This window comes from Gastrolobium bilobum, unplaced genomic scaffold, assembly GCF_033153095.1.
Source record: "Gastrolobium bilobum isolate Gb01-03AN ecotype WA unplaced genomic scaffold, APGP_CSIRO_Gbil_v1 utg27286, whole genome shotgun sequence".
NCBI classification, from domain to species: domain Eukaryota; kingdom Viridiplantae; phylum Streptophyta; class Magnoliopsida; order Fabales; family Fabaceae; genus Gastrolobium; species Gastrolobium bilobum.
The window spans coordinates 1-15,113 of record NW_026898322.1 but is presented as its reverse complement, the minus strand read 5'-3'; the positions used below and the strand labels follow the sequence as shown (position 1 = coordinate 15,113).

Below are 15,113 nucleotides of genomic sequence, written 5' to 3'. Positions count from 1 at the left end.
TTCGACTCACTTAAAAAATATAATTAAAATAGCTATAAAAATGTGACATTAATTTACGTAAGTCTTGGAATAATGCATTTCTAGTAAACTAAAGATTTTGCTTTTTCAAGTTGCGAGCAATATTGTCATAAAGTTAGTCAACAATTTGAATTGGTTATGAGCTTCAGAATTTGTAAACATGGCTTCTTTATTTTTGTCTAACTGTATGTATTATATTATTTTAATACCTTGATTTATGTCTAATTTAATTTCTCAAACTTTTTATTTATTTTATTTCTTTATTACTCAGGCTGGTGCGTTGATCGTAACCCGTTAACCCGGAAAAAACGGGCTAACCCGTTGGGTCCCCGCTCCCAACAAGCCATTTTTGTTGAGGTGTGGCGGCGCAACCCAATTGAAAATTGGGCTTTTGTCTCTCTCTTTTTATCTTTTTCTATGTTTTTGTTTTGTTTCTTTTTGAGAATTCGATGTTTTTGCGTACATTCAGTATGAAAATGAAGATGTCATTGATTCGGCGAGGATTCAGCACAAGCACTTCTGTCTCTGACAATATTGTTGCTTCCGTCCTCTTTGAAAGACTACCTGTTGTCATTCCCAAAATTGATCCAACTGTTTATGCTTTTCAAGAATTCTCGTAACTCTCTCTCTCTACTTTCGTTCACTTTGATCTTATGCTCTGTTTGGATTCTTGTGCTTCACAGTCTTATGTCTGTCTTTCAGTGAAATCTTGTTTTCCCAAATTGTATGATATTTAATATCAACGCTTTCTTCCTATTAATATTTGCTTCGTAAACTTGAAGAACCTGTTTTAACGGTGATTGTTGTTCTTTTTATCTGCTGTGTTGTGTGTTCCATTCTCTTTCTGATATTCTGGTTGTTGTTCCTTCCTATTATACTAACTAACTAACTAACTATAATACATTTTCCCCCGGTTTGGATGGTTAGGTTTCGATGGCGACAGCAATATCGACGCAGATATCCTGATGAATTTCTAGACAAATCTGATGCAAGGTATAACTGGATAAGAGTACGTCTATACTTTTTTATTTTTTTTTGGGTTATTTGGCAGAGATTGTGATGCAATGATAAAAATGTTTCCTATTTTTTTCACCTCTTTCTCTTTTCTCACATGCATGCATCCATCTGATTTAAGAGTAACACAACTGGCAAAATACAGATAGATCCTTGTTTTCATCTAGTCTTATGTGAAAATCATGTTACTTTCAGGGGGAAAGGTGATTATCAGATTGACTATGTGCCAGCACCACGAATCACTGAAGCTGACAAAAACAATGATCGAAGGTATGCACCAATTTGAGTTGGCTGATCACATATGTAATTTATATTAACAAAATGCTTTATTTCAATATAATTTACCTTGCTCGATCACAATATCCCTATCCCTTGACTGAGGTAACAGAGTCAAAGCTAATATAATTTGAACTCTTTTGAGAGACACAGAAACTTATTTAGGCCACTTGCTTATCCCTTTTAATATTTTTTTAGAACTGAATTTTCTGTTAGGCATAAATAATTTCTGTGTGACTGCATATTCTCTTACTACTTGCCTCTTTAGGTCATTGCAAAGAGCTCTTGACCGAAGACTCTACCTTCTTCTCTATGGTAATGTATACGGGGCTCCAAGCGGAAAGTCTGTGTGGCATTTTCCAGAGAAAGTTTATGAATCAGAGGACACCATACGCAATGTGAACACTCTTTATGTGGCTGTCCTCTTCTTATTTCCTTACCTTCTTTTCCCTCATAATTTTTGAAATTTTGCAGTGTGCAGAGTCTGCATTGAAATCAGTCATAGGAGATCTTTCTAATACAAACTTTGTTGGAAATGCTCCAATGGCCCATATGGTTGTTCAGCCTACAGAAGACTTGTCCAAATTCACATCTTTTAAGGTATATTTATAGGAAAATTTGTGATACTTCTGGTCTACTATTGGAAGGTTGACATCTTTCAATACGTTTATTGATATCAGTATGTGTTAGCTTTAACTGAAAGTACCTTTGTATGCCTTTTGCTTTTTTTGGTTGCATTACATAATTCCATCACTAGCCTTTCCAATGCTTCTATCTTACTTCTCCATGTGGAAATTGATTTTATTTGCTCGTTCTTTCTTTTGCCGAAATCTTCTGTCAGAAATTCTTCTTCAAGTCACAGGTAATTGCTAAAAACAAGTTCGATATCGGAAAATGTGAGGTTTTGTTTGGGTGGCGAAAGAAGAATTGATGGAGTATTTTCCCGAGCAAGCTGAGTTTTTTAACAAGATGATCATTAGCTGATGACATTGGAGTACTGTTGTTTAATTGAAATGATTGCAAATTAGTTCATAGAATAGCAGCGGAGGTCCTTGAAAGAAGATCAAGTTTAATAAAGTTTCTGGGCACAACAGAAGTCTTCCATTTAAAGTTAAACGCAACATCTCAAATTTTGGAGGCTGGGTTAATGGATGCTGGAAAGCTAATGTTTAAGAACCTTTTTTACTTGTCATCTCATCTGCATTTTCTCCAAGTTGTACTGTAATAAATAAATTACCATGGTGACTGTGATGTTGAGAATACGTTGTCCATTTTTGTTTATAAAGTCCTGTTTGGATATCTATCTTATCAAATCACCAACTAATCTTGTTTTGGAGTCAAGTAGCACTTTTCTCCTGTCCTGCCATGAATCTTTGCCCATTTCTTTGGTCTTGAAGAATAGTACTAGCAGCTTTCGCAAGTCATTCATATTTTGATAAATTTTTTAATTAAAAATATTTTTGAAAGGAAATGGGGTTACCTACTTAAAAATTCTGTCAAAAAAATGACATTTGTATAAAAAATATAGAAACAAAAAAGATACAATTTTGTGGAGTGTGAAATATAAGTGAATTGTATATGTAAGTTATTGACGTAAATCTTATACGCATCTATTGACGACATTAATGCAGTAAAACATATTGGAGTTATTTAGCTCACATATTTTAACCATAAATAATCAAGAAAATGAAAATGCTTTTGTTAAAGAAAACATAATCCATTAAAGCATACTTTGGCTGTGGGTACTTGGATTTGACAGCTTTAAATTTGAATAAGTTTGTCAGATGTGAAAACTTGAGCGCGCTATATGACTTCATTAATTTTTTGTTTTGGTCAGTTTTTTAACAAATTTTAACTGCACTTGGCTTGATTTCTCATGTATAAATGATCTAGATTTTGTTCTTAATGAGAAAACGGAGACTTTTTACATTTTCTCCATCATTTGAACATATTTCACGAGTTCGTCAAAACTTTAAACTTTGAAATGTCATAGCTTGACTTATGAAATGCTGTAAATTCAACAGCTCTACTGAAGTGTTTCGGGACTCTTCTCATCAAAAGGTGATCATGCAGTCATCTATTTGATGTGTCTTGTACATAAAGTATAAGTCTGAATGTGCAAACTTATTTTATCGAAGGTAAACATACTTCAGCCTATGCAACACAAAATTGATGAGAAGAGAGAATCTTGTTTCATGCAACACAAAATTGATGAGAAGAGAGAATCTTGTTTCATGCAACACAAAATAGAGAGAAAGAAAAACACTGAATTACATCCATTTTTTATATGTGCATGACACAAAATTGTCTCGTGCAGCATATTCCTCTCAATTAATCCAATTAAATACTATAAGGGAGTGTTTGGTTGAGGAGAATTTTTTTGAATACTAGGAAAATATAATTGATAGGGAAATGGTTGGAAAGTGAGAAAAAGTGAGATAGGTAGGAAAATGTAAAAAAAAGTTGTTTGGTGAGAAAAACTTTACCGAGAAAATTAGGTAACTTTTATGAAATCTATGTTTGGTTGAAGGTAAAATATAGATGGGAAAACAAGTTAGTATTACGAAAATAACCCTGATTTTAATTAATTTTTTTACTATATGTTTGGTATTACAAAATCTCAAACATACCAAAATCTATGTTTGAGATTTTGTCTTTCCGAGGCCTCTTTTTGCTCATTGTAATTTTAGTTTTCAAGGTATTGTTCATATTTTAACAGTGCATTGCAGAAACAAGAAGCATCCAATTCCAGAGTTAAATTAGCCAAAACAATACAATCCAATCCAAAGACTTCAAAGTTAGAATGCTCCAATGACGGAGTTTGCCACCCAAGAAGTCGTGCTACAAGTCTCCTGTGTCTATTTCGGTTGCAAAAAGGGATAAGAAGAGATCAAGAACCGAGGATGCTTTGGCAAGAGAGGTAACTGTTGCTACAAGTTTTCTTTTTAAGAGGGTATAATGATCTCTAATAATTTCTCTACACAGTCATTTAGCTGGTTTTCACACAAAAACCACCTCCAACAAATCTTTCTCAACAATGACAAAACCTATCATTCCACCAGCAAATGGAAAAAGCAATGCAAATGGGATAGCTGGGTATTTAGATGGAATCTATTCAACCAAGCAAGTCATTTCTGGATTCCTTCCTTCATTTGCATAAGAAACTTTGAAAATCCTCTCAACCAAACACCACCTAAAGAGGACATTTGATAGAGGAATTTTTTTTTTTTATCCAAAAATTACGATTACAGAAAATATGATGGGTAAGAACAAGTTATTGAATTTATATTTGGTTGATAATAAAAGAATCCATGCTCCGTAATAAGAGGAATAAGACCAGGGCCTCTTGAGGGTTTTAATTAAATTAAACCCTACTACTCTCAACTCAAGTACATCACCGGCGGCAAAAGTTCTAGGGTTTTACAATGAAAAACTTGAAGCTCTTTTCGGAGGTCCCTTTGGATCTCCAATTAAACTTCAACGACGAAACTTTACGATTCTCCGCTTGGGATATCGAGCGAAACCGCCTCTTGTTCCTCTCTTCCCACAATTTCATATATACATGCCATCTCTCTTCTTTCCACGTAAGTTTTTTGTTCCGAGTTTCTTTTGTTATCATAATGGGATTCATTGAAAACTTTGAATAATTGATTGCTATATGTTATGTGTGGCAGGAAAAAGGAGCTTGGAGTAAGCGCTTATTATCTACAGATGTTGGCACCGTTGATCTGGAACATGGGGACTCCGTTACTTCCTTTGATTACCTCATGGAGAAGGAGGCGCTTCTTCTGGGAACTTCAAACGGCATTTTATTGCTTCACAATGTAGACGCTAACGCAACCCAAGTTGTTGGCAAGGTAGATGGTGGTGTCAACTGCATCTCCCTTAGCCCTGATGGAGAACTACTTGCTATAATAACTGGTTTTGGCCAGATATTGGTTATGACTCATGATTGGGATTTGTTGTATGAAACACCGCTCCATGATCTTCCTGAAGGCTATGACGTAAGTAAGGACTAAAAATTACCCTTCTCCACAATCTTAATATATATATATATATATATATATATATATATATATATATATATATATATATATATATATTTAAGTGTAATGTGTATGCTAATGATTCTGCTTTAGGCTATTTGTGCTAATATTAGGCCTTTCCTACCACTTGCATATATGGTTCATGGTTTAGGTTTTGTGTTTGACTAGGAGGCATAGTGAATATTAATGCCTTCTATCAGTGTTATTATTTGTGAATTTGGTCATGTGAGTTGTTTTTATTTGTGGAGCTGGTTCGAAATAGTGACCATGCTGTGTTTTCAGGTGAAGAAATCTTTCTGTCGGATCGGTTTGAGCAGCATCCTGTATCTTGGCGAGGAGATGGGAAATACTTTGCCACAATGAGTGATGCATGCGGTTCTGATTCATTGCTTAAGAAACTCAAGGTTTGGGAACGAGATTCAGGGGCATTGCTTGCTTCTTCGGAGGCAAAAGCTTTTGCTGGAGCAGTTTTGGAGTGGATGCCCAGTGGTGCTAAAATTGCAGCTGTTTATGATAGAAAAGCTGAGAATGAATGTCCCTCCATTGTTTTCTTTGAGAGAAATGGATTAGAAAGAAGCAAATTTAGCATCAACGAAGGAATTAATGCAAACTTAAAATTTCTGAAATGGAATTGTAGTTCTGATCTTCTTGCAGGTGTTGTTGAATTTGAAAATTATGATGCTATAAAGATATGGTATTTTAGCAACAATCACTGGTACCTGAAGCATGAAATTAGATACTTGAAGCAAGATGAAGTCAGGTTCATCTGGGATCCAGCAAAGCCTTTGCAGTTAATTTGTTGGACTCTTGGTGGTCAGGTCACAGTTTACAGCTTTGTCTGGATCACCGCTGTTATGGAGAATTCCATTGCACTAGTCATTGATGGCTCCAATATTCATGTAACCCCACTTTCCTTATCCTTAATGCCGCCTCCTATGTATTTATTTAGCCTGAAATTTTCTTCTCATGTTGGGGGCATGGCAGTGTATTGCAAAAACTCTAAGAACCAGTTAGCTGCATTTCTTTCAGATGGTAGCTTGTGTGTTGTAGAGCTTCCATCAATTGAAACCTGGGAAGAACTAGAGGGGAAAGAATTCAGTGTTGAAGCATGTCATAGTGAAACGGTGTTTGGATCCATTTTACATCTTGTATGGTTGGATTCCCATAAGCTATTAGCTGTTTCACATTATGGTTTCAGTCACAGTAACGACTTATTTCAAACCTCACTGAATGAGGGTGGATTTCGAGGCTTCTATTTGCAGGAAATGGAACTTGAATGTTCTGAGGATCTTGTTCCAGGATTACTGACATGCTCAGGCTGGCATGCAACTGTTTCAAAGCAAAATACTCTTGAAGATCTGGTTATCGGCATCACTCCAAATCCTACTGGTAAATGTTCTGCATATATGCAGTTTTCCGGGGGGGATATCCAAGAGTACCTATCAAGATTTGGGATTAGTAGAGGATCTGTAGAACAAGCATATCAAGGTTTTTCATCAGCTTGCCCTTGGCTGAGTGTAGTGTTAGTTGGCAGTGGTGGCCAATCAAAACCTGTGCTTTTTGGACTGGATGAGATTGGTAGACTGCATGCTAATGGGGGGATAGTTTGCAACAACTGCAGCAGTTTCTTGTTTTACTCAAATTTGGCAGACCAAGTTACCACACATTTAATTCTTGCGACTAAACAAGATTTGCTTTTCATTGTTGACATTGGTGATATATTTAATGGGGAGTTAGACTCAAAGTACGGGAACTTTGTCCACATTAACAGCAGGAAAAAAGAAGAAAATGAAAAGCACATAAATATATGGGAGAGAGGTGCTAAAATTGTTGGAGTCTTACATGGAGATGAAGCTGCCATTATACTGCAAACTACTCGCGGAAACCTAGAATGTATATACCCTAGAAAATTGGTTTTGGTTTCTATCATTAATGCCTTAGTTCAAAAGCGCTTTAGAGATGCTTTACTTATGGTTAGGAGGCATAGGATAGATTTCAATGTGATTGTTGATTACTGTGGTTGGCAAGCATTTTCAGAATCAGCTTCTGAATTTGTCAGGCAGGTTAACAATCTGGGTTACATAACTGAGTTTGTTTGTTCTGTAAAGAATGAAAATATTATAGAGAAACTCTACAAAAATTATATATCTGTTCCCCATCCAGAGGTTGCTAATGTTTTGCTAGTTGGAGGCCTCCAGAGTTGTCCTGCTGGTAACAAGGTTTCTTCCATTCTGATGGCCATAAGGAAAGCACTTGAGGATCACTTAACAGAGTGTCCTGCAAGGGAGCTTTGCATTTTGACGACTCTAGCTCGGAGTGATCCTCCGTTACTTGAAGATGCTCTAAAGAGAATAAAGATTATCCGTGAAAAGGAATTGTCTCATGCTGATGACCGGGGGAGAATTTCTTACCCTTCTGCCGAAGAAGCTTTGAAGCATCTTTTGTGGTTAGCTGATTCGGATGCTGTCTATGAAGCTGCTTTGGGTCTTTATGATTTAAATCTTGCTGCTATTGTGGCATTGAATGCTCAGAAAGATCCAAAAGAATTTCTTCCTTTCTTACAAGAACTGGAGCGTATGCCTACTCTGTTAATGCAATATAATATTGACCTTAGGCTGAAAAGGTTTGAAAAGGCTCTCAGACATATTGCTTCTGCTGGAGATTCTTATTACGATGATTGTATGACACTCGTGAAAACAAACCCTCAACTTTTTCCATTGGCTCTTCAACTTTTTAATGACCCTGCCAAGAGGATGCCCTTCCTTGAGGCATGGGGGGATTACCTTAGTGATGAGAAATGCTTTGGAGATGCTGCAACAATTTACTTGTCCTGTTTCAGTCTGGATAAGGCTCTGAAGTCTTATCGTGCTATTAATAATTGGAGTGGGGTTCTTACTGTTGCTGGGTTCCTTAATCTCGGAAAGGATGAGGTACTGCATCTTGCCAGTGAGCTTTGTGAAGAACTTCAAGCACTTGGTAAACCTGGGGAAGCTGCCAAAATTGCCCTGGAGTACTGTGGAGATGTTAACAATGGTGTGAATTTGTTAATTTCTGCAAGAGACTGGGAGGAGGCTTTGAGGGTTGTTTTTATGCATAGAAGAGAGGACTTAATTAAAGCAGTGAAGAATGCATCTGTGGAATGCGCAAGCACACTTATCAGTGAATATGAGGAAGGCTTAGAGAAAGTGGGGAAGTACTTGGCCCGTTACTTGGCTGTTCGACAGAGAAGATTACTTCTTGCGGCAAAGCTCCAGGCAGAGGAACTTGCAGCGAGTGATCTTGATGATGACGCTGCTTCAGAAGCTAGCAGTAATTTTAGTGGAATGAGTGCATACACCACAGGGTATGTATTTTTCCTTGATCCTATAGATCTGCCTATATAATTAGCTAGATGTAGAACATCAATTTAATGTGCTTCTGTATATATTCTCAATACGTTTTGTTTGACTCTGAGGATGGATTATGGCCTTAATACATGTTATAATGAACATAACCACCCGGTGCTCTTTCTATAAATCTTTCATGTATTAAGTAAACACAATGTTTTTCTATTCTTCTGCAAAAGACTAGCAGGGAGATACAATTATGGTTTTTACTAATGTAGTTTGTATGTCATAATATTTGTGACAAATGAATTTGTTTTGTCTTCATGTAGAATGCTGTAGGCTTTGAAGGTCATGGTTATTACATCTTTGGACTAAATGATCACTGTCACATTCAAACTTGCAGCTTTCTCTTTCTGTTACCGCATTTATGGTGTGTGCACGCCAGTGTTTTTGTAATGCTCCTTGTTATTTAATCTGGTCGGCAATTATGTCTATAATTGAGTTGCTCTTATGCTTCATTTTTTCCAAAGTAAAAAATAAATAAATAGCAAAGCTTCCCTATGCCCTAACTAGTATTTTTTGTTCTAGAGAAAGACATTTGATGATAAAATTGAACTATGCTTAAATTTTCTTTTCATACAAAAGCAACAACTAAGGTATTCTTTTCTCATTATTGTTATATTTATTTCTTCTGTTATAGTTTTGTTGTGTGAGGCTTCATTTGTTTTCCTCATTTCATCAACAGGACCAGGAGAAGTTCTGCTGCTTCAATTAGCTCAACTACAACTAGCAAGGCAAGAGACACTAGGCGTCAGAGGAAAAGAGGAAAAATCCGTCCTGGAAGGTATCTTGACCTGAAAATTTCTTGTGTTCCCCTACCCCTCCTCGTGTTCTATTGTTTTTCATTAGTCACTATTTTGCTTATGAAGTTGTAGTATTCTATTCACTATTGTAGTCCTGACGAGGAGTTGGCCTTAGTGGAGCATTTGAAAGGCATGTCCCTGACAGTGGAAGCTAGACGTGAGTTGAAATCTTTGTTGGTTTCCCTTATGATGTTTGGTGAGGGTGAAACAGCTAGGAAGCTGCAACAAATGGGGGAGAACTTTCAATTGTCTCAGATGGCAGCAGTCAGATTAGCTGAAGATACAATGTCTAATGATACCATAAATGAGTATGCACATACGTTGGAACAATATACCCGAAAAGTAAGGATTGAAATGCACAATTCAGAGGCTTTGTCTTGGCGGATTAAAATGTTCTTATCCTACGAGTGAGAGTAGCAAATTAACATGAAGATTCCAATTCCTAAGTTTATCTTGGAAGTATCTGTATACAGTTTGATGATGTTGGCATCTTTCCTTGAGGCCTTGAATCCATTAGAACTATGAATCTATGATTGTATAATTCCTGTGAATTGATTGTGCTACTCTAGACATCTACATTAACAATAAAAGTTGGTCAGTGCCCAAGGAGAGTGGCTTTGGGCTATATGAATCTGTTTAACGGAAACAATAGGGTTTTGACCAAATGGTTCTCAAATACGAGTAAATTGTTTCATCCTGCCCTTCCACCCACCCAAGACAAGGTTTTTAATTACAGGAGAGGAAGGCTTGTTTGTCTGTAGATTTGCCTAATGGGGCATTTGATAGAGGGAAAAAAATTTCATTCTTGGGAATTATAATTATTGAGAATACGCCGGGAAAGTGAATTTATCAGGAATATTATTAAAAAATTATTTGGTAGGTCAAAATATTCTCAGATATATTAGCTTAAATTTTCTAATTTTATATTTGGTTAATTGTCAATAATTTCTAAAAGTATGGGCTAATTTTACAAAATTAAAGGTAAATACACGACAAGCTCTTAGCAACAGAAGCTCCATCCAAGTTGTGAGAACTAATTATACAGATGCTATGAGAAAATAAAAATAACATGCATCATATGATATTTTCGTTTGAGATTTTGTTGTTAAAACTAAAATGATAGAAAAAAAAGTTTTCTGAAAATATTTTTAGTTTTCTTATACCAAATATTGGAAAAAAATTTATTCCACCCCACTTTTCTAGAATTTCTAAAATAATATTCATACCAAACAAGCCCTAAATTTATAAATTCAAACAAGAATACCAGAATTTCTTTTAGAATGTTTTATTTCATTTCATACTTTCATAAATGTTTCAATTCGTCTCGTGCACTTACCATAGCAAATGTAGGTAACAATATGGTAGGAATACCCTTGAGATCCATCCACAAAAGCAGATTTCATTATCATTATTTTAAAACTAGCTCATATGAACTATACAAATTTGTTTGTGGAAGGAATTCAATGTAATTGTAAAAGAAACTTTAGTTCGCAGAATGATGTGAAGTGAATGACTGGGTGGGGGGGAAACAAAATATAAAAACATTAGGGCCCAACCGGGTTCGAACCGGTGACCTCTTGATCTGCAGTCAAATGCTCTACCACTGAGCTATGGACCCTGTGTGTTTAAGATGCTTTATAAATTTGTATAAAAAGAATCTAACAATTACGGCTAATGGATTCATAGTTTAATGTCAAGGTGTACGTTAACCTTGAATAAATTTGAGGCATTCAAGTTTTGTTCTGAGGTATACGTCTAATGATTCTTAAAATTTGTGTGATGATAAAGTCAAGACATATATTAAATCCATAAACGGGTGACTGGCGAGAAAATAACAAAAATCGGGGTATAATCTAATTCCCACATTATCATACTAAATCCATACAAAATAAGAGACTATGTGTTGGTTTAGTACTGCAGTCACCCCTGAAACTTTGCGGACAAGATCGATTTTAGAGCAGTCTATGAAGCAATGGCTTTACTAAAGATATTCCGTACAATAAATATATCTCATTTGGTATAATGTAATATTGTTTTTATAATATATTATTAATTTAAGATATTAATTAATAATATTTATATTTTAAAACCATTGACTTATGAATATGATATGCGGACTTTAATTAATCAAATACGGACCGGTTAGTGTAGATTTGTGATGGGCAAACCCATTGGAGTTTACTTATAAGGTTGTATGAAAAACTCGTTTTCTCGTCCCATTATATGCACAACTCTTGTTGTTTTTTTTTTTTTGGTAAATGTGCACAACTTTATAAGGGTGGTGGTTTTCAATCACATAGAAATTTAAAGGTTATTACATTAAGTTAATGGAGTCGATCTTATTCAATTTCATTGTTTAATTTGCTATACTCGATGTTATGGATTCCAAACAAATTATCCCCTTGACAATCTCTACATGTATATTTTTTTTTTGGTATTCTAAATTAATAATGAACTATGGAATGAAGGATTAATTTCAATAAATCAGCTACTAAGAATTCTATAAATTTTTTAATATTTGACACATATCCTGGCAAGTTTTTGTAAAGTTGACCCTCAGAATAATTATTCTTAGATTTAAAGTTCAAAGAAAACATTTGTTATGAGAGATGAAAGATTCGTCATTGTATTGAGATTACGGGAAATCCTCTTATTACCCTTTTCAATTTGACGTAGTATTTGTCGCCAATCTCATGGTAACATCCACCATATCATATCAAAGTATCAAAGACAGAATAACAACGGAACACCAGATTCATCATGATGCTATTAGTGTTAATAACTATGTTGCCTATAACTTTAAGACACCATATAAATTATAAATATTGAATAGCACGATACAGACAAGATAATCTTAAGATTACGGCTAATGGTTTCATATTAAAAAAAAAAGCTAACAAACCGTGCGCCGTGACTTATATTTTTATATTTTATTTTTTTTATTTAGTCTAATTATCAATTAGAGTTATAAATAATTAATACTATATAATACTCAAAATAAAATTTATTATTATTATAAAGATTAGTACTAAATTTATCTTGTTAAAAAATAATTGATATTATAATAAATTTAAGGTATGATTTTTGAATTTTTTAAATTTAAAATGTAAAATTCATTATGATTAATTATAATTGATGATTAATTTTTTCTTTCCTATTCAAACATTTGATATAATTTAAAATATTTGATGTCTTTCTTAAAAATATAAATAAATCAATAATAAAATTATAAATTTAAAAAAAAATCAATAACCATAATAAATTATAACAAATGCATTTTTTTTTTAAAAAAAACTATTTAATTTACTTTTGAAATTTATTATTCACCTTTTGTATAGGGTGACTAAATCAAGATATCAGTCTTGTTTGATTAGCATGGCATGGATGAAATTTGCATGAATCATACAAGACTCGTTCTGTATAAGGTAGTGTTTGGTTCAGAATTTTTGTTTAGATCTCATCCATCTGAGTTTGGCATTTCACGTTGCTTTTGTTTGGTAGAAGAAATATAAAAAGTTATCCATGCTTCTCTTTCCCCCAGCCTTTCAGAATCATACGCAAAAAGGAAAGAAAAACACAGTTGAACTTTACCACTTGCAATGTGGTATTCGCAGAAAACGAGCTAAATTAGAAAAGATGAACGAAACAATGTGGTAATCACAAAATTCAACCCAATTTTTCTTGTAAAATTTTTGCCAACCAAACAACTTTTTTTTAATTTTCCTACCAAACTCATTTTCCTACCATATTAATGGTAATTGCATTTACTTGATAAAAAAAATCTCCTCTATCAAACGCCCCTTGTAATGCTTACTCTAAAACTATTTGTTTACACGGTAGTGATATTCTTTGTTTCTCTTTTCATCTTCGGATTCCTATCTAACGACCCATGGGACATACAATGCATTAGAGACGTATGATCATTACGCTTCAACCGGGTTATTCTATTCCACCTCTTAGAAAGAAAAGAACTTAAATAAAAATACTTAATAGCGTGGCGATACATTTATACAAAATTTTTACCCCGAGCACACGCAACAGAGCCGTAGACAGTCAAGTGAAATCCAATCCACGAAATCATTTGATCTATGGACAACATCGTTGTCAAGACGACAGATCCATTTTATGCTCTGTACTATGAACGGGATCAATTATAACAAGTCACACACTCATATTCCGGAAATAAAGAAACAAAGAAATTCCACGGTCGAACTACCAAATGAAAATAGAATGGGCTAAAAATAAAAAGAACTAAAGACTTATTTTTGTATTGAAAAGCTAGTTAGTCGGTTCTTGTGAATCTAATTCATACAAATTCCGTCCAATAAAATGGATCGGGGTTCGTAGTGACTGAGGGGGTCGAAGACCAAGAAGTGAGTTATTTATCAGCCAAACATTCAATTCTTCTTATGGCTAGATCCAATCTCCCGGTCCCCCGGCTCGTTTATTTTTATTTTTCTCATTTACATTTAATGAGCATCTTGTATTTCATAAAAATTAGGGGTAATATAATCTTTACGCAACGGCCATCCTATCCAACTTTCTGGCATTAAAATACGTTTCAGACGCGGATGATTATCATAAAAGATTCCGAACATATCATAAGAATCCCTTTCATGAAAATTCGCACCTTTAATTAGTATTAGTTATTATATATATTAATTATATTATATCTATATTAACCTATCCTCTATTATAATAGAACAAAAAGTGGACAAAACTTATTGAACGAAGAGATGGGTGTTAGATAGAACTATGCACATGCACATTATTCATCCCAAATTTTATTTTATTTTCTTATTTCGTATAATTATCGATTAACGTTATAAATAATTATTATTAAATAATAATTAAAATAATAAATGATAAGGTTATTATTAATTTAAAAATTAATATTAAATTTATTTTTTAAAAATAATTAAATTATAAATAAATTTCAAGTTTGTATTTTGAATTTTTAAATTTTTTGAAATCCGAGAAAGGTAAATTTATTATCATTAATTATTGTTGGTGATTAATTTTTCTTTCCTTTTTTAAGAAATATTCAAATATTAGATATAATTTTTAATATTTGAATTCTTTCATAAAAAAGAAATAAATCAAGAATCAAATCAATCAATCAATAATCAATTGTAACTAGTGCGATTTAAAAAAAAAACATATTTTAATTAATTTTTGAAATTTGTTATTGGTCTTTTGCATAGGGTGATTAAATTACAAAATCAGTCTCATAAGATTGACATGCCACATGAAACTTGCATGGATCATACTAAACTGATTGTGTATATAGGATTATGCACAATTGCACATGCACATTATCCATGGCAAACATGTCAAATTTATTTCCATTAATTATAGTTGATGATTAATTTTTTCTTTCCTTTTTTAAGAAAAGTTTAAACTTTTAAATTTAAGATATTTAAATTCTTACTTTAAAAAAAGAATTAAATCAATAATCAAATCATAAATTTAAAAAGTATCAATAATCAAATCAAATAAATCAATAACAAATAATCAATTGTAACCTGTGTATTTTTTTTAAAAAAAATACTAGTTTAATTCACTTTTGA

The 15,113-nt window shown here is 33.6% G+C and overlaps 2 protein-coding genes and 1 non-coding gene across 4 annotated transcripts; 2 read left to right on the top strand and 1 right to left on the bottom strand.

The window, feature by feature from the left end:
- Positions 1 to 467: 467 nt before the first annotated feature.
- LOC133314886 (uncharacterized) lies at positions 468 to 2,620 on the top strand. The gene is given in 7 exon segments (XM_061516416.1): positions 468 to 634; positions 946 to 1,011; positions 1,228 to 1,302; positions 1,577 to 1,706; positions 1,783 to 1,908; positions 2,150 to 2,207; positions 2,210 to 2,620. Coding segments are annotated over 7 exon segments (705 nt in total). The 3' UTR covers positions 2,293 to 2,620.
- Positions 2,621 to 4,733: 2,113 nt separating this feature from the next.
- Positions 4,734 to 10,139, top strand: LOC133314883 (elongator complex protein 1). Of its 2 annotated transcripts, XM_061516412.1 has the most exons (5): positions 4,734 to 4,892; positions 4,983 to 5,316; positions 5,637 to 8,697; positions 9,426 to 9,524; positions 9,636 to 10,139. In XM_061516412.1, the coding sequence occupies exons 1-5, from the start codon at positions 4,734 to 4,736 to the stop codon at positions 9,952 to 9,954; spliced, it is 3,972 nt and encodes a 1,323-aa protein (XP_061372396.1). In that variant the 3' UTR covers positions 9,955 to 10,139. The 2 variants fall into 2 exon arrangements, with proteins under 2 accessions (XP_061372396.1, XP_061372397.1); XM_061516413.1 differs by lacking the exon at positions 4,734 to 4,892 and having other exon boundaries at positions 5,207 to 5,312.
- Positions 10,140 to 11,089: 950 nt separating this feature from the next.
- TRNAC-GCA (transfer RNA cysteine (anticodon GCA)) lies at positions 11,090 to 11,161 on the bottom strand. Its single transcript has one exon. It is a non-coding gene; the product is annotated as a tRNA-Cys (tRNA).
- Positions 11,162 to 15,113: the final 3,952 nt, after the last annotated feature.